Source organism: Gymnoscopelus microlampas (assembly GCF_963454915.1).
Source record: "Gymnoscopelus microlampas genome assembly, chromosome: 2".
Classification (NCBI taxonomy): domain Eukaryota; kingdom Metazoa; phylum Chordata; class Actinopteri; order Myctophiformes; family Myctophidae; genus Gymnoscopelus; species Gymnoscopelus microlampas.
This window is the reverse complement of record NC_139939.1, coordinates 20901410-20925443: the sequence shown is the minus strand read 5'-3', so window position 1 is coordinate 20925443 and position 24034 is coordinate 20901410. Positions and strand designations below refer to the sequence as shown.

Here is a 24034-nt window from a genome sequence, read left to right as displayed (position 1 = left end):
TCAAAATTATTCAACGTTTTCCAAACCGTTTCGATATTTTTAAAAAAATATAAGAATTTGCAGATTAGATCTGATATTTTTTAATAGCCAATGTATAAATGGATAAAGTTTTTTTTTTTTTTTAATATATTTTTTGGGGCTTTTTTCTGCCTTTATTGATAGGACAGTAGGCTGACAGGAAATGGGGAGAGAGATGGGGGGGTGACATACAGCAAAGGTCGTCGGGATCGGGAGTCGAACTTGCGACACGCTGTCAAGCTGGATCACCAGCATATGTGGTATGCGCCTGGACCGCTAGGCCAGCAGACACCCCATGTATAAAGTTTTTAACCCCCTCAAGGACCCCTGAGGATCACTGGACCTCCACTTTTGAGAACCAGTGTGGGCTACATAATGTGAAGTGAATTGCTCCTGTGTTGGTGTCAGATTGACGCTGAACAGATCTCTATTGCCCCGGTCGGTGTCGGAGTAGAGCCACTTAGCTGGAAAGGTCTGGGCCGGTCGACAGCAACAGTTTGATTGTAAATCAGTTGACAATAGCCGTTTTTGTCAGTGGCATTTAGTCCTGTATTGAGTACACGTCAGATGTAAACAGATTTGATGCGCTTGCTGGGACTGAAATATATATGAAGGCCATTAATGTAAACACGTTTTCCTGTAGGCTGTTGTTTATCAACACGGGGGCCCGTAACAATGGAGATGAAGCCAAATGGGGGTCATTCTTTAGTTGATTTGGAGAAATAGCTTGCATGAAATATCAGTCAAGTGTCATTTGTTCTCCCCCTCCCCCCAAATTTCTAAACTGGCCTCTTCATTGAGCGAGCTTGTATTTCTGCTATTTTTGAATAATATATAATATATAAATGGAACAAGTGGTTAAAATGATTTTGACGCTATGTTATCTCCTTTTGCTGGGGACCCCCTGGAACCCCTCCCCAAGGACCCCTTGGGCTCCCCGGACCCCAATTTGAGAACCACTGCATTAGATTTCAGTTGATGGTGACATCAGTTCCCAGCCCTCATGGGATAAAATGGTCACTATCCCAGTCGTGTCTAGGCCTGTCACATAATGATTGAGTTAATCGCAATTATTATTATTATTATTTTTTAAAGTATACAGTTATTTAAAAAATGTATGTTATTTGTTATATCTGCCCTGTGCAACTTTTGTTTACTAAGCCTAAAAGGCCAAACAGAAATGTAGTTTTCATAATGTTCTAATAATGTCATAATCGTGACACCCCTAGTCATGCGTCATGCATGCATCTCATGCAGGGCTGTAGCCCAGGGCTCCGTGTCTGTGCGCGCGTGTTCCTGTATGCAATTAATGTTCACTTATTAATACTTATAAGTGAACATAATACTTTGAAATATGAGGAAAAAAAAACATTGGCCGATATTCTTTTTTATTGAAAATAGTGCAGATTGTAAAAAAAATGTTTTGAGTAATTTAGAAATTCAATTTAGAATTTAGAAGTTCTATTTGTTATTTGTGTGTGTTTATGTTTTAAATAAATATTAAATAGCCAGTGAAGGTGACTGTTTCAGTGCATCATTTTGGACACGAATGTTGATGCTGTCAAATACTCTGCCTCAATACGTCATAATTGTTTACTCGTACAGATATGTATTGTATGTACACAACACAATGCAGCCTTTTACTATTGTTTACCTCTCTGTCTCCTCTCTTGGCAGGTATATCTCATCAATGTGACATACTCTGACAACACCTCCCACATCATCTACAGAAGATACAGCAAATTCTTTGACCTTCAGGTAATCTCCTGTCTGTCATGTACTTCGCACGCGCACACATCCTCGGCGTTCATTTAAACGCAGAGAGTGTAAAGAAAGAGTGTAATAACACTCTCAGTTAAACTGAAACTGGCCGTGTGTGTGTGTGTGCGTGTGTGTGTGCGCTCTACGCAGCGGCTCTTGGGCTTTATTGAAATGTTTAATAATTCCATTACTGGGGACGCAGTTCATGTGTCAAGACTGCAATTCGCGTTTCCCCGAGCATTGTCTCCCGGTAGAAGATGAACGCGGGCGGCCTTGTGACTGTCCGCTATATTACTTGGCTTGTCTCCCCGCCCGGCGTTTTGCACACCTCGCCGCCTCCCGTGAATCAATGTGTGCGCGTGGTGGTAATTGGCCCGGTGGCGAGCGGGAAGAGACATCATGGTTTGTATCCGTCAAGCCTCAAAGCCCCCCCCCCCCCCCCCGTTATACTTGCCGTCGCGGATCCTCAAGCACGCGGCACATAGCAGCGCAACGTGTCGCGTGGCTTGTAGATCTGCTGTTTTCGGTGCGGCGCGCCGCGCGCAACCAAAGTATAAATCAACCTTCAGAGAGAGAGAGAGAGTGGAGACGCAGCGATGCAGCGCATCTCTCTCTCTCTCTCTCTCCCTCCGCTGTCTCTCCAGCTCCGTCTCTTTCTCCCCCACCTCCCCCCCCCCCCCGCCCCTTCTATTTCTCTCTCCCTCTCATCTCATCTCTCTGACTTGCCCCCAAAACGTCAGGCAAGCTGACAGGCTCCTTTTTTTTTACGAGTACAAGCAAGAAATCCACATGGAAGTCAATTTTAATGTAGCATGCTTTATAGTGGGACTCTGGGGTACAGCCGTGGTGATTGGTGGCTTGTTCAAACAGAAAATGTTGTCGCTGTCGGGGCAGGAACCTCTTATGTCCATATTCTAACTTTTTGTGTGTTTTTCCGTAGTTGACGTCATACTTGATCCTACTGCAGCGTCACACAAAAGCATCAAAAGTAGCAGATCTACAAGCTCGACACACGTTTTGAGCTTGTCGATCTACTATTTTTGAATTTGAATCCTGAAAAGTCACAGTTTTGAACATATGAGGTTTCCACCCGACAGAGACAATATACTCTTACATTTGGTGTGTGTGTGGGGGGGGGGGGGGGGGTTATGGGGGTGCTTGCTGGCTTGGCCATAATACTTTAGTCTTTATGTTTTAAGATGTCAAGGCGTCTCTTCAGGCCCTTTTTATTTATTTTGGAACGGGGGGCTCAAGTTTGAGTGAAAACCCTGCCCCTATATGTTCTTGAGGTGGACCATTCCATGCTGAGAGGGACTGTGTGTGTGTGTGTGTGTGTGTGTGTGTGTGTGTGTGTGTGTGTGTGTGTGTGTGTGTGTGTGTGTGTGTGTGTGTGTGTGTGTGTGTGTGTGTGTGTGTGTGTGTGTGTGTGTGTGTGTGTGTGTGTGTGTGTGTGCGTGCGCGTGTGTGTGCAGTGTGCACTCATGTTTATGTAAAGTTCTCTCTTCCACCGTGATCTCTATACAGATAATTTCTCTGTGTGTGTGTGTGTGTGTGTGTGTGTGTGTGTGTGTGTGTGTGTGTGTGTGTGTGTGTGTTTCTGTGCACACACACACAGAGTATATGGATGCCCCCTGCACCCCGTAGCCCAGCGTAAGCTGATACCATATGTATGTTTGCACCCGAGGTCTCTGGGTCATCCCAGTAAATATGAAAGAGCCATAGTAGTGAGAGTGTTATGGGGGGGGGACATCTCAATAGGCTCAGTGTGCCGGTCCCACAGGAAATGATATTTCAATCAGTGGAGCAAAGTTCCTCTCTGAAAGGTCCCATTGATAAACACAGAGGCAGGGTGCAATGGAACATAGACTCCCCCCCCTGCTACTGATTACTCCCAACGTGGAATAAAAGATGTAGAATAGTATATAGCGTTCTTGTCGGGAAGAAACCTCTTATCTACAACTTTTTGTGTGTTTTTTCCCCCCGTAAATTAATGTCCTACTTGATGTCCTACAAAAGTAGCAGATCTACAAGCTCAAAACGCGTCGCTTCGCGCCGCGTTTTGAGCTTGTAGATCTGCTACTTTTGCGGTTTTTGAATTTGAATACTGAAAAGGAACAGTTTGGACATATGAGGTTTCCACAGCGACAGCGACGATATAGTATGTATAATAGTAGAATAATAAACGATGAACTTTGTATCAAAGTATCTCGGCTCCCCATTGCTGGAGAAGTTACATATGGAAGTGCCTTCTTCCTTACCCATTTAGACCTGTTCTAACCTAATACGTCTTTTATACCTTTCAATCCGGTACAACATCTGTGTCCTTTTAGATGTTGCAACCTTATTTTTATTACATTTTTTTCAGAAGGTTTTAGAAGGCATTTTTTGAATTGGCCTCGGGACCTCAACCTGGCATCCCCATTAGCGAGTTGAGTTCTCTCTAACGCGAGGTGAGGGACTTTGTATCTCCTCAATGATGAGGTTTTCGATGTCGACCGATGCCTAAACTGTAGTAAAATGAAGAATATCATTTTGCTACTCACTGAAATGAAGCCGGTTTTGTGGTGTTGAAATCCTATTCTCCGCGGTGGGAAGCGTCTCGGCACCCCACATTCTTGTGTAAAATGAAATCTACTCTTTTTTTTGCCATAGCATAAAATACTTTGATTCACTCCCGCCACCTACAGATCTGTAAATGGGAAAAATGCTATAGCGTTCGAGAGAAATCGTTAACGCTATGGACCAGAGCAAATGTTGGGGCATGTCATTATAGGTGAATATTTTTTTTTTCAACATTAAACTTATTTTCTATGTTAAAGTAGGGGGCCTAGTATAGAACCCTGGGGAACACCGCTCAACAAATGTCGTCTATAGAGTGTAAGTGGTTAATGTTCAGTGTCTTGCACACAATCCCAGGTTTCAAATGGCCAGGGGAGGAAATAATGATGGTTAATGGGTTGTGGACGGCTCGGCGAAGAATCCCTCCCAGTCAGCAGTGGCCAGATTGATTTTGTCGGCTTTGCAGGACGGTGAGGAGGCCAAAGTTCATCCCGACATGGACCACGGTTTATTGGGTTGTCAAAGACGGTGGTTATCAAACATTCTTATGTCAAGGACCCCCAAATTGATGTGTTTTTGGCTGCGGACCCCCATCTGAGAAGAAATGTGAGCCAGAGACCCCCATAATAAAGGATTTGGGAGTAAGGGAGTATTTTACTGGTCCCTGGGGGGACGGGGGAAAGTGCTTACACCACTTCACCCAACTGATGGCTGCTCAGATGGCTCCGATGAGCGCTCTAAATTAAGCATTAGGGAATGTGTCCGCAGAATGTGTTTTTTGAGCTGGCACAGCCTGTGTGTCATGCATTTCTATGGTAAAGGCCCACTTTAGCGCTCCTCTTCAGTGTTGCCAAGTCTGCCTATTATAAGCTACTTTGGGGGGGGTCCTTAATTCATTAATTTGGGAGTCCTAGATATGAAAATGTTTGAGAACCACTGGTTTAAACAACATGTGGAAGCAAGCCCAAAATAAGCAATTACACTTTAAAATCAGGCCCAAAAAAATGCAACTCACAACTACCAATATTTACAAATGACTTTAAAGGAAAACGAGCCCATGTCTGCTTATAATATGCAAACATGGCAACACTGCTTAGAATAGCTGCTGATTGATGAGTTCTATCGCAAGAAAGTTTGTATTTCTTGGGAATGTGCTTCCCTTTAAAGCACATGGTAATATATCATCACTAGCACTTCAACACACACACTACAAGCTTTGCCAGGTTCCTTGATGCTTCTATATGAGCGCTTTGATACTTCCTGAATAAAAACAACCACTAGGCAATAATAAGGGCCCCATAAAATAAGCTTCTTTCTGTCCAGGTTGGGGAGATGTGCTAGAACGTTCCCTATCCCTCCCTGCCTTTGATCTGCTAAGTTCCTTTGATGCACCAGTTTGATCCTGTTGTTTTCAGTTGGGTCATGGAACCTCTCCTGTCCAAATATTTATCTGCTACAGAGAACCCACTGCTTCCACCAGCCTCTCTATATAAGCTGTGGTGGACAAAGTGCTCAACCACAGTATATAGATACTACTGGTCAAATTATTACTCAAGTGAAAGTTGCTCTGTCCAAATTTCTACTTGAGTTAAAACACTGGAGTTCTTGCTTTTAACACACGTCAATTGTGCTATTCACAAGTACATGCTTAAAAAAACATACTTAAATATTCAAAAGAACAAATTATGACGTACTTTTCATTTTAATATCAATGCATTGCTGTATGCACCCCCCCCCCCCCGCCCCTCCACCCAAAAATAAATCCTGAGATTTTCCAGAAATGCTCAATAAATATAAATAACTAGTGGTTTGGGCCCTCACATCTAGGCCCGATCAGAAAAAGAATGCTGCGGCCAAAAAGAAGGAAAGATGCTGTGGCTAAAATGTTAAGATGTAGTAGGAAATGTAGTTTTATGTTAACCGTACAATATGTAAATACATTGAAGGCGGGGAAAGAAGCCTAAATAATAGCCAGAGCTTTGATCAACAGTTTGTGGCAAGTTTCGGGGGAAGTGGAGTGTTCGTGTGTTGACCAACCCCGGACAGATTTTGGAGGTCATTTCAATTAAAGTAGTAGGATAGTGAAAATAGCCGATCTACAAGCTCACAACATGACACGTTGTGAGCTTGTAGATCTGTTATTTTCCCTATATTTGAAATAGGGCTTCAGTCATTCACGTCATAAGTATCCCACAACACAAATACTCAAGTAAAGTACATGAGTAAAGTACAGCTGACTCAAGTACTGGGGTTGAGTACTTTGTCCACCACTGGTGGACCCATGGACCTCCAATCCAGTGATCGTGAGAAAACATTGGAGCAGAATATCATTGCTATCGGGCAGAAACCTCTTATGTGTTTTTTCGTAAATTAACGCCCTACTTGATCATGCTACAGCGTCACACAAAAGCATCAAAAGTATAGCAGATCCACAAGCTCGAAACACGTTTTGAGCTTGTAGATCTGCTACTTTTGCTATTTTTAAATTTGAATCCGGACATACGAGATTTCCCCCCGACAGAGACGATGTAATGGAAGCTGTATTAGTGCTTGTGATGACCCACTGTGCAGCCATTTACTGCTAATAGGATGAATGTATTAAAGATACATAATACCACAATTACGACACGAGGAGCCACTTGGTCCCTTCCATTTGATTCCATTACTGCCACACCGTCACCGTCTGGGAGGTTCAAGGGGAAAACGGTGCTTTCTTTTCACTTTCCTTTACCACTGCCTTTAACACTGCTTCTTTATCTGACTGCTCTTTGGAGGGAGTGAGGGCTTGATGGAAATGTGAGGGATGAATTTGGTCGTTTCTTTTCGTTATCGGTTCTTTTTTTACCTGAGGAGTTGTCAGGCCAACTATGCCCAGCCACAGGGAAGAGAGAGAGGAAATTAGGTCCAAAAGGGGGATATTACATGAGTGTGTGTGTGTGTGTGTGTGTGTGTGTGTGTGTGTGTGTGTGTGTGTGTGTGTGTGTGTGTGTGTGTGTGTGTGTGTGTGTGTGTGTGTGTGTGTGTGTGTGTGTGTGTGTGTGTGTGTGTGTGTGTGTGTGTGTGTGTGTGTGTGTGTGTGTGTGTGTGTGTGTGTGTGTGTGCGTGCGTGCGTGCGTGCGTGCGTGCGTGCGTGCGTGCGCGCGCGCGCGCGACACACACACACACGCATGAATGAGAGGGAAGGACGTTTTTGTGTTCTAATCCACAATATCAGATGGCATACAATGTTCTCTTTATACATTGTTTTTAAGCAGTATAACTTTGTTTCATTTGATACAGAAGTGCACAGCTCATGTGTAACGTGCATCTCCCCCTCATAGTCACCCCCACTGGCCAGTCCAAAACATTTGACCCACCCTGACCTACAGTATACCTGAATGGTCACTCGCCTTTTCATCAGCAGAACCAGCTCATGCTTTTTGCAATAACATGGGTGCAACAGTTAATAGATCGATCTAATCGATTTAATCGATTATAAAAAAGAATCAATAATCGACAGTTTAATAAAATAATTGATTGGTAATCAACCCCTATTTTGGGCATGTCATTTTAGGGGAAAACTTTCAAAAATGTCAAACAATTGTGAAAATTTGATCTACAACTTGACGTGTCACGATGCGACTTGTTCTGAAGTTGTAGATCTGCCATTTTCACAATTTTAAATGGCACCATTGTGCGACATAAAACATACACAAAATATATATTTAAAAAAACCCAAAATGTTGTGATTATTTCATTAATCAAAAAAAGTAATCAATAGAATAATCACTAAGACAATACATATAAATATAAATTGTACCCATAATAATACCTATGTACATTATCCTAAATTGTATATTCTTTCACCTCTGCTAAGTGGTAGGGGAAGGATACTTACACACCAAAAATATGCAGTATATAAACTCCAGGAATCTCTGTATGACTGTCCTTCACATATCTCGAGAACCGTTCATCCGATTGACTTCACACTTGACAGGTGCATTGCTGAGGACCCAAGGGAGTGCAGCTTCAAGTGTCAAGTCCATCGGATGAGCGATTTTTGAGAACACCGTACCGCGGTTCTTGACAACAATGGGATTCCGTCCAAGCCCTGAACGGGCACTGCTCTAGTGCACTAAACTATCCAGTCTGTCTACTTGTGCGTGTCTTTCCATTTCCAAGATCTGGTCCACTAATAGAACAGCTCATCAGCTCATGCTAGGATGTGACTTGCTTTTCTTGGCTTTCCCTGCTGTACGCATGGCGGTGCGATAGTGACTTATTCAGGGGTGACCGGCAGTGATGAGTCAAGGAGCTGATGGTGGCCTGTCACACCCAGACCTTCCAGGTGACTGAACGGAAGGGAGAGGGAGTGTGACGATGGCTGCACCCGGTGAGCTGGATGCGCTGGAATGTTGAGGATGGACAGACAAGTGCCTTATGATGTCTTACGACAAAATCCTCAGTGTCCATAAAAAAATGTTCAAAAACAGCAGATGTACAAGCTCGCAGCGCGGCACAACGTGCGCTTGTGCATCTGCTATTTTTAAACAGCAAACGCTAAAATCTAAAATGACACAGATGCTTTCCTGGTTAACAAGTGAGAGTGGACAACTGTAACCAAATGGAGCCAACGGGTGCATTTGGTTACGGTATAAAATAGGCTTTATACAATTATTATACCCTTTTCTTTTATAGTGGAAATAGCCAATCTACAAGCTCACAATGTGTCGCAATGAGACTGGTTGTGGGCTTGCAGATCTACTATTTCCTTTGTTTTGGATGTATGGACATTTTTCAACATGGAAACAAATCTGACTCTATGCAAACACATAACTGCGATGATCTCAAATAATTACGATCAGGTGATTGTGTAATAATTGTGACAGGCCTAGTAATTATGAGAACAATAGCACTGATGATGGTTCAGTTAACTGGTCAATGATGATAACATGACTAATTTGCCAAAGTCTTGTGAAAGGCCTGGTGGCATTCAATAAGACATTCACAACTGTGTTCCCTGAATGTTTAAGGAACCTTTGAGTCACAAATGGTCGTGCTGTGGGTGTCCTCCTTTGGGCTTTGGGTTAGGTTTGGGATATTAAAAGTTGTGGCAAGGATCTTGTAAGAGAGATTTTATGAGAACCGTTTTGTTGGCATTCTGTCTACACATGTCTAGACCAAGCCCTGACATTTATTTTTCCATGTGTACCCGTACATACATGGATGTGACTGAATGAATGTTGAGCTTGGGGAAATGCTAGCTTTAATGCTAGTCTTTTCAGTATGTGGGAGAAAACCCACATCACAGGCTTGTCTTGCTGTAGCGTATATGTACAAGTTACTGGTTTGGGGAAACTTTAAAACACAAGACAGGGTCTAATAACAGCGTGGATTCATGTGGGTATCGGACACGATGTGAACGCTTTTTGATGTTTTGATCATTTGATGTTTTGATCATTTATAACGTACAGTATCTAGAGGTATGACTCCATATTTGGCCTAGGTTTCAGCCCGATCTTTGACTTGATTATTTAAAAACATATAAGACACTAACTACTAGATGTTCAAATCAAAAATCTAGTATCCCTGATCAGAGCTCTACGTCACGCTGACGCTTAGCCACTCACATCCAGATGTTACGTTTGTAACTGAATTGTGACCCACTGAAGTAATGATAATGAATTTTGACCCAATTTGGGCCAATCAAGTGGCGCTGTGCATTTGTAACACGTTTGTGACGCCCACATGGCAATTTGAATACACTGTATATAGGATAAGTGGGGGAAAAAAGTGGTGCAGGTGGTACTTTAATGGCCTACTGGCAGTGTGCTCAAGACATGTGGCTCTGATCTGTCCAGAGGTTTAAGAGTTTAGACCCAGACAAACAAATAAAGAGACAGACAGACAGACAGAACCATTTGTAGATGCCTCGCCTCACCAAGCTGTAAAAAGGAGGAGATTCACAGCTGGCTCAAGTGATATCTTTGTAGTCTGTAGGAGATGAGCTGTCTGGAAAAGGGTCTTTCTTTTTTTAGACTTGGGAGTGAGACGCAGCAAAGGTCGTCGGGATCGGGATTCGAACCCGCGACACGCCGTCAGGCTGGTGTTGCAGCCTAGGGTGCCTGGACCGCCATGCCGCGCGTGGCCCAGGCCGGAAAGGGGTCCTTCTGTAAGTTTGTGTGTCTGTGTGTACGGGGCTAATCTTGCAAACCGCTTGACCGATCATCATCAGTGCCAAATGTCTTGTGCACACTGCCTGTAGGCAACCTCTGTGCATGTTTTCTTTTCTCTTTTTTTGCCCTTTTTTAAAACATTTTTATTGTGAATCTTTAAGAATAATTTGTATAACTTAAATCAGGGGTCTTCAACGTTTTCAGGCCAAGGACCCCCTAGCTGAGCGAGAGATGAAGCAGGGACCCCCTCTATATTGTATAAAAATGTGTTTCAGATTACTTTTTTTTAATGTTTACTAGGTCTGCTCTTTTTTCCCTCTACACCTATACCTCCTTGCCAAAAATAGCGGATCTACAAGCTCACAACGCCTCGCAGCGCGAGGCGTTGTGAGCTTGTAGATCCGCTATTTTTGGCTAAAGTTCTCCTCAGAAAAGGGATGCTAGGGTTCAAGTGGTTAAGGGAAAAAAAATCATATCACACAAAGATTTGGCGGACCCCCTGTAGTATCTCTGAGGACCCCCTATTGAAGACCCCTGACTTAAATGTTATACTGGAAGTCACTAAATATTGGACTGGGCTGAAACTGCCACATATGGAAAATGACTGACGTCACAGTACTAATGTCATAGGTGACTGACTTCATAGACTAATGGCCACATGAAGTTCCAGATGGAAGCCACACCGTGTTTATTTCATTGGACCAGTTACTAGATTAGACCAAATTGTCCGATGAACTGATGGCAGCTCTATTACATCACCATCCCATCTTTTTCGGTTGAGCTTTTATGTATTATCTTATCCCCTTTTGTGCCGAGTTGTATACCTGCAGGGTCGACATCCAGTCCTTTTGGAGCATAGCTTTATGAAATTCTGACAGCGGGGCGTCAGCTATACAGCAAAATTATATAGTAGCTAAACTCAAAGTGCTCCAAAGGGAAGGTCAGTGAATGGAGAATGTGCATTCTGCTCTAAGTGGGGGCATTTGATGGAAACACATGTCTAGACCACAAGGCATTATCGGCATGCCATCCTCAAGGATAAATCGCTGAGTCGTCAGGCTGCTGGCCCGGCCTCTTTGTCCTTGAGGCATTCTGTGGATGTGCTGTAGCTGGCTCTGGCCAGAATGAGGGAGACCATTGTTTCATCCCCAGAAGAAAGGACTACTTTATGTGCGTGTGTGTGTGTGTGTGTGTTTATACTTGGTTGTACAACAATGTCGTGCTCAGAAATTGGCGATCTACAAGCTCACAATGCGTTAGTGAGGGTTATAAATGGTAAACATTTTGGAAATGGCAATGATAAGAATTGGTATCCTATGCTGATATCCGTGTGTGTGTGTGTGTGTGTGTGTGTGTGTGTGTGTGTGTGTGTGTGTGTGTGTGTGTGTGTGTGTGTGTGTGTGTGTGTGTGTGTGTGTGTGTGTGTGTGTGTGTGTGTGTGCGTGCGTGCGTGCGTGCGTGCGTGCGTGCGTGCGTGTGTGCGTGCGCGAGAGAGAGGAAGAGAAACCCTGCTGAGAGACAGAGGAATGACACCTACCGGGCAAAACACAGGCACTGTTCTTGTGTGCGCTACAATAGGGCACTTGATAGGACGGCCCAGGCTGGGTCCTTTGGCTGAGTGGGAGCGCATGGGGGGGGGGGGGGGGGGGTATGCAGCGTTTCCCACAGCTCTGGCTGAGGGATCAGCCGAGGGGGCTAAATTTAGGATGAATAAGCACAGTTCAGCCATTTGTGGGATATTTTCCATGCCTCAGAACTCGCCGTGTGACATCGAGGTGACGGGGCCACGTTTAGGGAGGGGCCGAGACGTGATGGACGGCTTGTGTGGACACAGAATGGAAAGAGGACAGTGACAAGAAATTTAGGGGGAGATTAAAATGGGGGGGACCTAATTATTGTAAAGAAACAGCTGCTCGACAGGCAACTTACAACTAACTTACCAAGGATGGTGTATTGACATACCTTTTACAACTCCCAGGCTGTTATTCACTCCTAGTGTACATGTCAGTGGTTCTTTTTTAATTTCAAGGCCCTCCATAACTCTGAGAGTGTACAAATGGAACCAAATGGACCCGTATTTGGTCCATTGTGTACACTCTCAGTTAAAGACCTGTAAGGGTCCATTTTCAAGGAACCCAGAGGGTCCCTGGACCCCACTTTGAGAACCACGGACGTATCAGTTATCAACCATACGAACCCTAGCATCCCATTTTCTGGCCGGCCAACGTTCAGTGAAAATAGCAGAGCTACAAGCTCACAACACAGCACATTGCACCGTGAGCTTGTAAATCTGCTATTTTTGATAAGAAATTTGGTAGAGGGAAATACGAATGGGCCTAGAATAGAGCCCTGGGGAACCCCGGTCAAAGTGTATTTGGTTTAAAGCGGTTATTAACTTTTTAGAAAAACACGATTGTTTAATCTGGTGATTAGCCAACAGGGTAGCCCGCCAAATCGGTTGAAATCCCTAAAGGGAAAGACAAGTCTGTTGCGACTCCAGTGATGTTTATAAAACCCCTGCCCTACATTTATACCATACATTTTTTAAGCTTTTGGTGCTTATCTACAAGCGTAGATACTGTCTGAGAGTGTAATAAAGGAATTATGCTCTAGATGACTATGATTACTGTACGTGCTCAGCAGTAAAGAGGGGTCAGAGTCACACAGCTCAGTCATTAAATGTGACAGATGTCCCTAATGATCCTAAAATGATCCTACTTCAGTCAGCATTACAGTCACGGATCCCTGCGTGATGAGATTTTGTTTTAATGTTGGATAATTATCGTCTCTGTCGGGTGGAAACCTCATATGTCCGAAACCGTTACTTTTCAGGATTCCATATTCAAAAACAGCAAAAGTAGCAGATCGAGAAGCTCGAAACACGTCGCTTCAAGATCTGCTTCTTTTGATGCTTTTGTGTGACGCTGTGGAATGATCAAGTGGGACGTTAATTGACGAAAAAAAAAAAAAAGTTAAAATATGGAGATGTGAGGTTTCTGCCCGACAGCAACGATGTGTTATCAAAATAACAATGCATTCTCTAATGGAGTACATCTGTTGTAAATGAGGTCACGCTGATGTTTAACAATTGATACATTTAATGGGGGACCCCCTGCCACCCCCTCAAGGACTCATGGTGGTCCTCGGGCCACATGTTGAGAACCACTGCTTTGGGCCATACATGCATAAGCTGCCCCCATTGTTTGCATGTTGTGTTTATTGTAAGGAGGCTAAAACCTGACTTATGCTTGGCTGCGTGCCGTGCCACTCACCAGAAATAGCAGATCTACAAGCTTACAACATGTCTCACTGTGATACGTTGTAAGCTTGTAGATCTGCTATTTATCGTCTGTTTACCGGTAATAAATCACCCTCAAGGGGCCCTTCCAGTGACTGCCAGCCAGAACTTGTAAGGACTTGAGTGGAGAAAGAGAGAGAGCGTTCGTGTGTGCGCGTGTGTGTATGTGTGTGTGTATGTGTGCGTGTGTGTGTGTGTGCGCGTGTGTGTGTGTGTGTATGTGTGTGTGTATGTGTGCGTGTGTGTGCGCGTGTGCATGTGTGTCTGTCAGACCGAATTAATTTACGCTCTTGTGTGTTCCCTTTCCATAATCCTCCAAATGTCAGCGCATGTGTCCACATGCATGTTGGCATACCTTGCTATCCCTCAAGGCTCCGTCTTCATACCTTTCACATTCTGTGTTTGTGCGCCTCTGCTTGTTTGCATGCAAGTCACAGGTCCATTAACTCCTTGCTTCACACTATCTCCTCACATCCAGCCTTTGATCATCTCATTTGCATGTGTAAATTGAACAGGTATATTTATATTGTTGCTGTCGGGCAGAAACATCATATCATTTTTCGTAGATTAATTCCCTCATCATACAAGAGTTGTCACACAAAAGCAGTGAAAATAACAGATCTACAACAACGAGTCGCATTGCCCAAGGCAAAACAAAAAAAGACATGCCATTTCCGGTTTACTTCCTGTATCTGCGAGAAGAAGGTGGCTGCCTGTTTTGGAGACCGGAAGCAGGTTGGACCGTTGGAGTCTATTATTTCCATTGGAAGAGTGAACGTGAACACCACTTCTGAACGATTCTTTAGCCCCATGGTCACTGAACTAAATATTGGACCCAATCGTCACAAGCCACACAATATTCTGAACATTTTGACACTAGAATGGCTTTTTTCAGAGATACACAACAGGAGAAAATCAACTCGACTATCGACCTTTCTCTTTCCCAGCATCACACTCTCGTGTGATCTAGCATCAGTAAGCATAGGACGTTTGCGAGATCTGCCATCAGACGGCGCCCACCATTTGTACGCCTTTTGTGTACCATTTTGCCTCTAGTGGCTACAATTGGGATGGCCTAGACGTATCTTTCTATATCCACCCTCTTTGGCATCACGACTTGTTGTGAGCTTGTGGGTTGGCTATCTTCACAATTTTAAAAAAGGTTAAAAATAATAATAAGAAGAAAAGGAACTGTTTTGGACATATAAGGTTTCCGCTGTATGGCAACCCTAACCCTTGTGTGCCCCCGGTTTGTTTTCCTATCTAGACATCAGCACCTATCTGGAGATAATAGAGTTTGAGAGATGAAAGCTGTGCTGTGTTGCTGGCTCTTCTACCCCTCTGGTTCATTCTGTCCCTGTGTTGTTGCTCTTTCCTTGGCTGACCAGCTGTTGTGTTTCTGCACAGCTCCAGGGCCTCTTCATCTGAGGAGGAGGAGGAGGAGGAGGAGGGGTGGTGTGGTATGCAGTGCTGCTCGCTCCACAAAGGGATTTGATATCCGCTTCATGCCTCAGCTAAGAGGCTGGGCAATTAAACCGAGAATACATTGAAACTGACATATACATTAGAACCAATAATCGATTAATCGTTAATGTAGTAATGAAGACGCAGGTTTTTATATATGGATATTTGTCAACGAATCAACATGAAAAATGACGGATAGAATATGTTTTCGTAATCGACAAAAATCGACTCATTCATTATTCGATGAGTCGATTGAAAGAACCCTGATGATGTTGACTTGAGGTCTGTCATATGGACCAGCCCTACCTCAGCTGTAGAGGCAGGAACCCAATCACTGATTTCTGGACCGACAACTGCAGCTAGAACCATGATGGTTTCTTATGGTGCGTTAAAATACACAGCTTCTTTGTCGATGTGTCGCTTTGTATCTGTGTTTCTCAACGCGGTCGTTGACGTCATCAAACGTGTGGACATTGGAGCTACAGCTGTAGCTTTGTATCTGGAAGTTGAACCCTGCTCAACTTTGCGACACGTTGTGATCTTGTAGATCTGCTATTTTTCTTTGAAGGTTCGACACAGTGTTAGATATATATTTGGTTTTACTTTGGTTCTTTAAGTTCTATGCCAATACGTTTGTTCTTTTTACTCAAGTACAATTTTGTATGCAGGACATTTACTTAACAGAGTAATTCTACGTTGTGGTATTGCTACTGAGTGCTTGGTCCAGCACACTGCTACAGTAGTTATCTGGCGGTAGCAGTGGTCAGTGTGGGCTGTGCAGTGTGAGGGTTAATGAACAGGCCGACAGCACTAACAGGACAACTCTTATCAGCCAGAGAGAGTGAGAGACAAGCACAGTATACACTCCCACTTATACACTGAAAACCAACTGTATCTCTCTCTCTCTCTCTCTCTCTCTCTCTCTCTCTCTCTCTCTCTCTCTCTCTCTCTCTCTCTCTCTCTCTCTCTCTCTCTGCCTCTCTGTCCCCCCCTTCTCTCTCTGTCTCCCTCTGTCTGTCTTTCTCTCTCTCTCTCTCTTGCTATCTCTCTCTCTCTTGCTATCTCTTCCTCCTCTTTCTCTCTTGCTATCACGCTCTCTCTCACTCACTTTCTCTCTCCCTCACACTCCCCCCTCTCTCTCTCACTATCTCTCTCTCACACTCTGCTATCTCTATCTCTCGTTTCCCCATCTGTCTTGCTCTAGTTTTCTCTCCCCTACACACAGTCTCACAAATACTTCTCCTCTAATGCACTCAATTCATATCTCATTTCTACTGCTTCTCCCTTCTTTCTCTCTCTCTCTCTCTCTCTCTCTCTCTCTCTCTCTCTCTCTCTCTCTCTCTCTCTCCATCTGTCTCAGTCCTTCTTTGAATCCTCCTCTTCTCTGCTGTGTGGGGCCCATCCATCCATCCATCTGCTCATTTCTCCATCGTCCAGAAGCCAATGTTCGTCTGGCTAATCCAGGACTCGTGCATCCTCGGGGTCAACTGCATTAGCTTACACACTGACAGGCCCCAGAGGTCTGTGTGTGTGTGTGTGTGTGTGTGTGTGTGTGTGTGTGTGTGTGTGTGTGTGTGTGTGTGTGTGTGTGTGTGTGTGTGTGTGTGTGTGTGTGTGTGTGTGTGTGTGTGTGTGTGTGTGTGTGTGTGTGTGTGTGTGTGTGTGTGTGTGTGTGTGTGCGTGCGTGTGGGCTACTTTGCATGCATGGGATACAATCAAGAGTTATTGGGTTTTCGCAAGTGTAATCTGTTTCTGTAAGTGTGTTGGTGATATGATTGTTTGTGTATGCATACAGAACGTGCGTGTGCGCTCACGTGCCTGCATTGCGGGCGCACACACCCTCATTAACCAGGCAATCTTTCTATTAGAGAAGATCCAATTGTGTCCCACTGGGCCTCCTCTATCTCCATGGGATTAGGTTTACAGCTACAGTATAGAGACAGGAGGAGGGTTGCAGGAATAGACCACCTCCAAATTAAAACCCATCCACAGACCATAATAACAGGATTTTCAATAGTGCGGCGCACTGGTTCTCAAACTTCTTCATGTCAAGGCCCCCCAAATTGATTTGTATTTGGCCGCGGACCCCCATCCGAAAAGGTTTTGTGCCAGGGACCCCCAGAAGAGAAGATTTATGAAGAAAAAAAAATCTAAATGATTCAAAAATAATTTAACATTTAAAAAAATGATTGTGATGCTATATTACATACTTTAGCTGGGGACCCCCCCTAAGGACCACTGGGGGTCCCAGGACCCCACTTTGAGAAGTGCTGGCATCTCAGCGCGTCTCAGGCTGGTAACTATTGATTATTTTCTTGCCGATTATTAAATCGATTACTTTTTCGATTAATCGTATAACTGTCTTTTTAAAAATAGATTTCATATTTTCACTTTTTTATATATCAACACATCGATGAACCACTTAAACCCTATTTTATATTTCATCGCATCCTGTTGTGCAAAAATATGTGAAAATAGGAGGTCTGCAAGCTCAAGCATCAGCTTGTAGATCGGCTATTTTCACTATTTAAAAGTATTTTTTTGTCAATTAAATTGTATTAACTGTTGCAATCCAACGATATGGTGACGTCTTTGTCAGCCCTGTAGTGGAGTAAAACATACAATAAAAACACACGGTAAAAAAAAACTATTTTTTTATGACAGAGAGAAGTGGTGGAATCCCTGTGCTGTTCTCCTCTCTCTCTCTCCAACCTCTCTCCCTGTCCTTCTCCTACATGCCCTCGTGAACGCGGGCAGTGCTGTGGCATCACACACACACACACACACACACACACACACACACACACACACACACACACACACACACACACACACACACACACACACACAGTTGCCAGTGGTGGAAAAAGTACTGTTTTACTTAAGTAAAAGTATCAATACTGCAATGTAGAAGTACTCTCACGACGCGTTGTGAGCTTGTCGATCGGCTATTTTCAAATAGCCTTGGTATGAAATAGAATAGCTAAAGTGCTTAATGTATGTTTTATTATGTAATAATTTATATCTGCAAAGTAACTAGTAACTAAAGTTTTCAAATAATTGTAGTGGAGTAAAAGTACAATTATTTGCCTCTGAGATGTAATGGAGTAGAAGTAAAAGTATGGACAATTGGACATACTCCACTCCAAGTAAAAGTGCCTCAAAATTGTACTTAAGTACAGTACTTGGGTAAATGTACTTAGTTACTTTACACCACTCACACACTGTTTGGGCGGGCAATGCTGCCATCCCATTCACCCCTGCTGGGAGGGGTTGAGGTCTGGCCATGCGGCTCAAGGTTTGTCCTGGCGTCCAGCATGGAAACTCTGAGAATGCTAGCATGGCTAATTTAGTAGGTTGTACACCATTCACCAGGCACTGAGTGAACACAGCTACCACTTTACTGTACGTAGAAAGCCCCCCCCCCCTCTTTCTATTTCCTTGTAGTGTACTGTAGAGTTGGCTGGCCTACTTATTTAGTGAAAAAAGCCGAAACGGTCGGTGTGTGTAAGCTAACACCGTCCTGTTCCTGAGTGGTGGGAGAAGTACTCCATTTTGTTTCACTGAAGGAAAAGTAGCTATACCATAATGTAGAAATAGAGGAATGGAAAACTCCTGTATTCAAATTTTAACTCACAAAAGTGTTGGCACCAAAATGTACTAGATACCAAAAGTAAAAGTACTCATTATGCAACCCACCAAAGTATAAAAAATGTGTCCAAATATTTTGAAAATAACCAATAGCCCGCAAGCTCACAACATTGCAAAAAATGGACGTACTGAAGTAAAGTAAAATTACCAGATACAGTAAACAATATAGAGTAAATGTACTTAGTTACTTTGCACCATTTGGTTTATAGGGTTGTAGCCTGGGCTGAAGGAATGACTCTCACGTTCAAGTGCACGCCAGAGATCATTTGGGCAGCTTGAATGGGGAAGTGCTCTGGAAATGCACTAAAACACTGGTTTTAAGGTTCTATTAAATATGTAAAGAGGTCAGCTTGGGTCAGGAGGGGAGGGCGAAGTCGACAGATAGGAGATACTTACTTGCTTGGATCTTCTAAGTGCTTGTGTCTGTACAAGCTTCTCTTGAGATTTAATTGTTGTTGCTTGTTTCTCACACATCAGCATTTCAAACTGTGATCCGTGTTGCCAGATTTAGCAAGAGTTTTACCACTTGAACCCTATCAAAGTATAATCAGCCTTATAGCCACCTTCAACCTGGCATCACTATTTTGTGCACCAAAGAGGCAAACATTTTAAAAACAATGAAAATAGCTGATATTTTTTCTATATTCTATATTTTCTCTATACGGCCTATGATGAAGTATATAGAGCTTGCATTAAGACCAAAAACACATCTGTGTCACTTAAGATTTCTTTGGCTATTAAAAAAATAGGCGTTGTGAGCTTGTAGATCTGCTTTTTTTGGCTAAAGTTCTCCTCAGAAAAAGGGATGCTAGGGTTCAAGTGGGTAAGGTAAAAAAAAAGAAATCATATCACACAAAGATTTGGTGGACCCCCTGTAGTAACTCTGAGGACCCCGTAGGGGTCCTGGTCCCCCTGTTGGAAAACCCCTGAGTTAGGGTATAGGGAGGGAGTGTGGAAAGACATAAGTTACTACATCCGTGCAGCTGTTCTGTGACTACAGCTACATGGATGTGGAATCCACCCACACCGGCTCACCGCTGTTCCTCGCTGACAGGCCTAGTGCGGAGGCCCGTTTCTCAGGCGACACACAACTCTCTATTTTATATATCGTCACTGTCGGCTGGGAAACCTTGTATCAGTGGTGTAAAGTAACTAAAGTACATGTACTCAAGTACTGCGCTTAAGTATAATGTTGAGGTAATTTTTACTTTACTGGAGTATTTCCAATTGTCAATACTTTTACTTCCTACTCCACAACAATTATTTGAAAACATTGCTAGTTGCTTTGCAGATATAAATTATTACATTATAAAACAGACATTAACCACTTTAGCCCTATTTTATACCAAGGCTATTTGAAAATACGCGTCGCGATGTGACGCGTTGTGAGCTTGTAGATCGGCTATTTGAAAACATTTTAGTACTTTTACTTTTGGTACTTTAAGTACATTTTGATACCAATACTTTTACTCAAGGAACTCAAGGACTATTACTAGATTACTTCTACATGCCGGAATGATACTTTTACTTAAGTAAAACATTTGAGTACTTTTTCCACCACTGCCTTGTCCAAAGTCCAAAACCATTTCCTTTTTTATTCTTGTGTGTGATACTCTTTAATGGAGTAGGTGCATTGATTTTCGAAAAAAACATGGATATTCAACTTAAACAAATGGCAAAAAAAATAGCAGATCTACAAGATCGACAAGCGTATAAATTAGGAGATAGGAGGTCTCTGCCCCACGACAGCGACGACGTATACACACAGGTTACACTCCATTGGAGACAGTTAAATGAGGTTACCAGGACACTGCGCTCCATCAACATAACAGGCATCGCTCCTCGGGCTGGCGAGGGGAAGGGAGGGCGCTGATTTGTGCGGAGCTCCGGTGCCAGGCGCTGCCACTTTATATAGACGTGCGACTGTGAATAATTGTGTGTTGGGGGATGGAGCCCCCCCCCCCCCCCCCCCCCCCCTCCCCCACATCTTGGCTGTCCCAGACATCTGTCTCTCTGAAACTCGATAGCGGCCAGGCACTAATGCATGTCCCGCCTTGATTCATGAACGCCATTAGTTCTGATCCTTCTGTCTTCCAAGATTTTGAGAGAGAGAGAGAGAGAGAGAGAGAGAGAGAGAGAGAGAGAGAGAGAGAGAGAGAGAGAGAGAGAGAGAGAGAGAGAGAGAGAGAGAGAGAGAGAGAGAGAGAGAGAGAGAGAGAGAGAGAGAGAGAGAGAGAGAGAGAGAGAGAGAGAGAGAGAGAGAGAGAGAGGTACCCCCCCCCCCAAAGACCACTGGTGGTCCCCGGGCCACTGGGTTGAAAACCACTGCTCTACAGGAGTAGAGTGGAATGTCAACTTGTGTCCGTGAACACCAGTGACATCATCATTTCATGCTCTAACATGTGACCAATGGGAGCGAGCACGCTGGGGCCTTTGCGTCACCCTGGCACACCAGTGTTGCCTTGGAAATAGTTTGGCAGGTCACACGGTTTTGGTGTCATGAGTTGTTTCATACGTTTGTGTGTGTGCGTGCGTGTAAGTCGTGTAATGGTGTTCGTGGCTGTGTGCATGCATTTTTTTGTGTGTGTGCATTGGGTATTTTGCGTGTATGTCCGTGCGTGCATGGGTATTTTTGTGTGTATGTGTGTGCGTGCATGGGTATTTTGTGTGTGTGTGCGTGCGTACATGGGTAATTGTGTTTACAGTATGTGTGTGCTGCGTGCATGGATTTTTTGAATGCACCCGTGCCTGGGTGGGTATTTTGTGTGTATGTGTGTGCGCGTGCATGGGTAATTTGTGTGTGCGTGCGTGAATGGGTATTTGTGTGTGCGTGTGCGTGAATGGGTATTTTGTGTGTGCGACTGTGCGTGCGTGCATGGGTATTTTGTGTGTGCGTGCGTGCATGGGTAATTTGTGTGTGCGTGGGTGCATGGGTATTTAGTGTGTGTGCGTGCGTGCATGGTATTTTGTGTGGCTTTTTATGATCACAGGAGCTGTTCGTCTGTGTCTGTCTAGCATGGGGTCCCCCCCCCCCCCCCACCCACCCACCCGCCTCACGAGGTCACATGACCAGTGTCAGAAGTAGGTTCCATGGGAACAACACTCTGGCGGTATAGAGGCCCTGGTACTTTATCCCAACTCGACTCACTCTCACAGTTTCCTTATATGCGTCTCTATTCTTAGCACACGGGCATGATATGAAGGCCCGCCGCGCTCACACTATGTTATTCTCATTCAAGCACTCTGCCTCCGTCTACTCATACATTACACTAAACATGCTTTTAGCCCGTGTGTGCGTCCACCAAGAACTCTGTATTTACATGTAGGCAGAGAGCGGAACAGGTCGAATTTAAACATAGCGTTGCCGTCGGGCAGAAACCTCTTATCCCTATATGCTAACTTTTTGTTTTTTTTTCCCCGTAAATTAACGCCCTACTTGGTCATACTGCCGCGTCACACAAAAGCTTGAAAAGTAGCAGATCTACAAGCTCGAAACGCATCGCTTCGCGCTGCGTTCGAGCTTGTAGATCTGCTACTTTTGCTATTTTAGATTGAATCCTGAAAAATACATTTTTTGTACATATGAGAGTTTTCCACCCGACAGAGACAATATTAGATTAATCAATTCAACTTATGGTGTGTATGTTAATACAATATAACTAGTAGCCTATATGTGCAGTGCTTGGAGGCTGTCCTCCCTACTCTTCCACTGAGACATTTACCATGACCCTGGTGTCGGGTATAGGGGACACCTACTGGTTGACTAGTAGTACTGCCTGAAGCTGTAGGTGCAATATCTCCCCTGGTCAAGTGGGGATTCCCTCTTGCCTGAGTGGCAGAAGTTTGGGTATCTGGGACTGAATCCCGGTTAGGACATAAGAGCGTACAGACTGCAGTTTTAAAGCATGGCACGTAGACCGCTGTTTTATCTGCAGCATGTCGTCGCTGTCATGCTGTCAACCCCAACTCCAATATTTCAATTTCTTTTTTCAGCTCAAAAGCCGATCTACAAGCTCACAAAGATCTGCTTTTATTGCTCTTTGAGACTGTGGTGAGTTCAAATAAATCGACTATACAAACATAAATCAATTATTTAAACATCGGAGGCAATTCCCTGTGTACTCTTTTAAATCCAATAAGTGACATGGATATGTGTGTAAGAACATTCTGTGAAAATAGCAGATCTAACCTCACAATGCGTCGTAACGCGTTTCTCAAAGTATATTTGGTTTACCCATTAAACCGGAAAAGCATTTAGATGTTTGTGTTAGCCATTCAAACATAGCAGATATACAAGCTCACAACATACATGGAGGATGTGATGTTTTCAGCAGATAGCCCCAACTCTTGCTAAACATGACATCATGGGAGCTGTTACAATTCGTCTGTTCAGATGAGCTCATACCGGGAGAAGAAAAATAAAAATAAAACGGTCTCTTCCTCTTTCCTCTGTTTCTTTCTCTCTCTCTCTCTCTCTCTCTCTCTCTCTCTCTCTCTCTCTCTCTCTCTCTCTTTTTTTTTTCTCTTCTTCCCCACCCTGACTCCAAACCCAGAGTGGTCCAGAGCTGCACACTCTCGGCCAATCACGTCGCCTCACAACTCTCCCTCTCGTCCTCTCCGAGCCGGTTACCAAGGAGACAGAGCAGTGAAGTCTGGGAAGTGAAGCGATGCTTCACGATCACTTGTTATCATTTCTGTTTTTCTGTTTTTCTCTTTTTTTCATACCGAGAACGGGCCTAGTCCCAGTTCACGTGCATGCGTGCGTGCGTGCGTGTATACATGTTAGGGATGCAACAGTTAATCGAACTTATCAATTTCATTGATTGTAAACCTTTTCAAATGTCAACAAATGTCAAATATAATGAAAATAGCCAGCGTACAAGCTCACAACGGGTGTGTGCATGTGTGAGAGCCCTTTAAACAAGCACTCTGTGTCTGTGTCTCACATTAATGTGAGAGTGCAGGCCTGTCATGTGCACGTGGGTTTTGTATCCTGTATGAGCGTGTTTATATGCCCTCGTGTGTGTGTGTGTGTGTGTGTGTGTGTGTGTGTGTCTGTGTGTCATGGGATTCCCGCCCTCCCACCTGTTCTCTCCTTGGCTGTGGTTACCCAGAATTCCTGGCAGGG

General features: G+C 43.9%; 1 protein-coding gene across 2 annotated transcripts in view; it reads left to right on the top strand.

The window, feature by feature from the left end:
* sh3pxd2aa (SH3 and PX domains 2Aa) overlaps nt 1–24034 on the top strand; it is a 184585-nt gene that overhangs the window by 18198 nt on the left and 142353 nt on the right. For both annotated transcript variants that reach the window (XM_084044248.1, XM_084044247.1), the window contains exon 2: nt 1696–1776. In XM_084044248.1, the coding sequence (XP_083900374.1) occupies nt 1696–1776 (81 nt within the window). The remainder of the gene's footprint in view (nt 1–1695; nt 1777–24034) is intronic.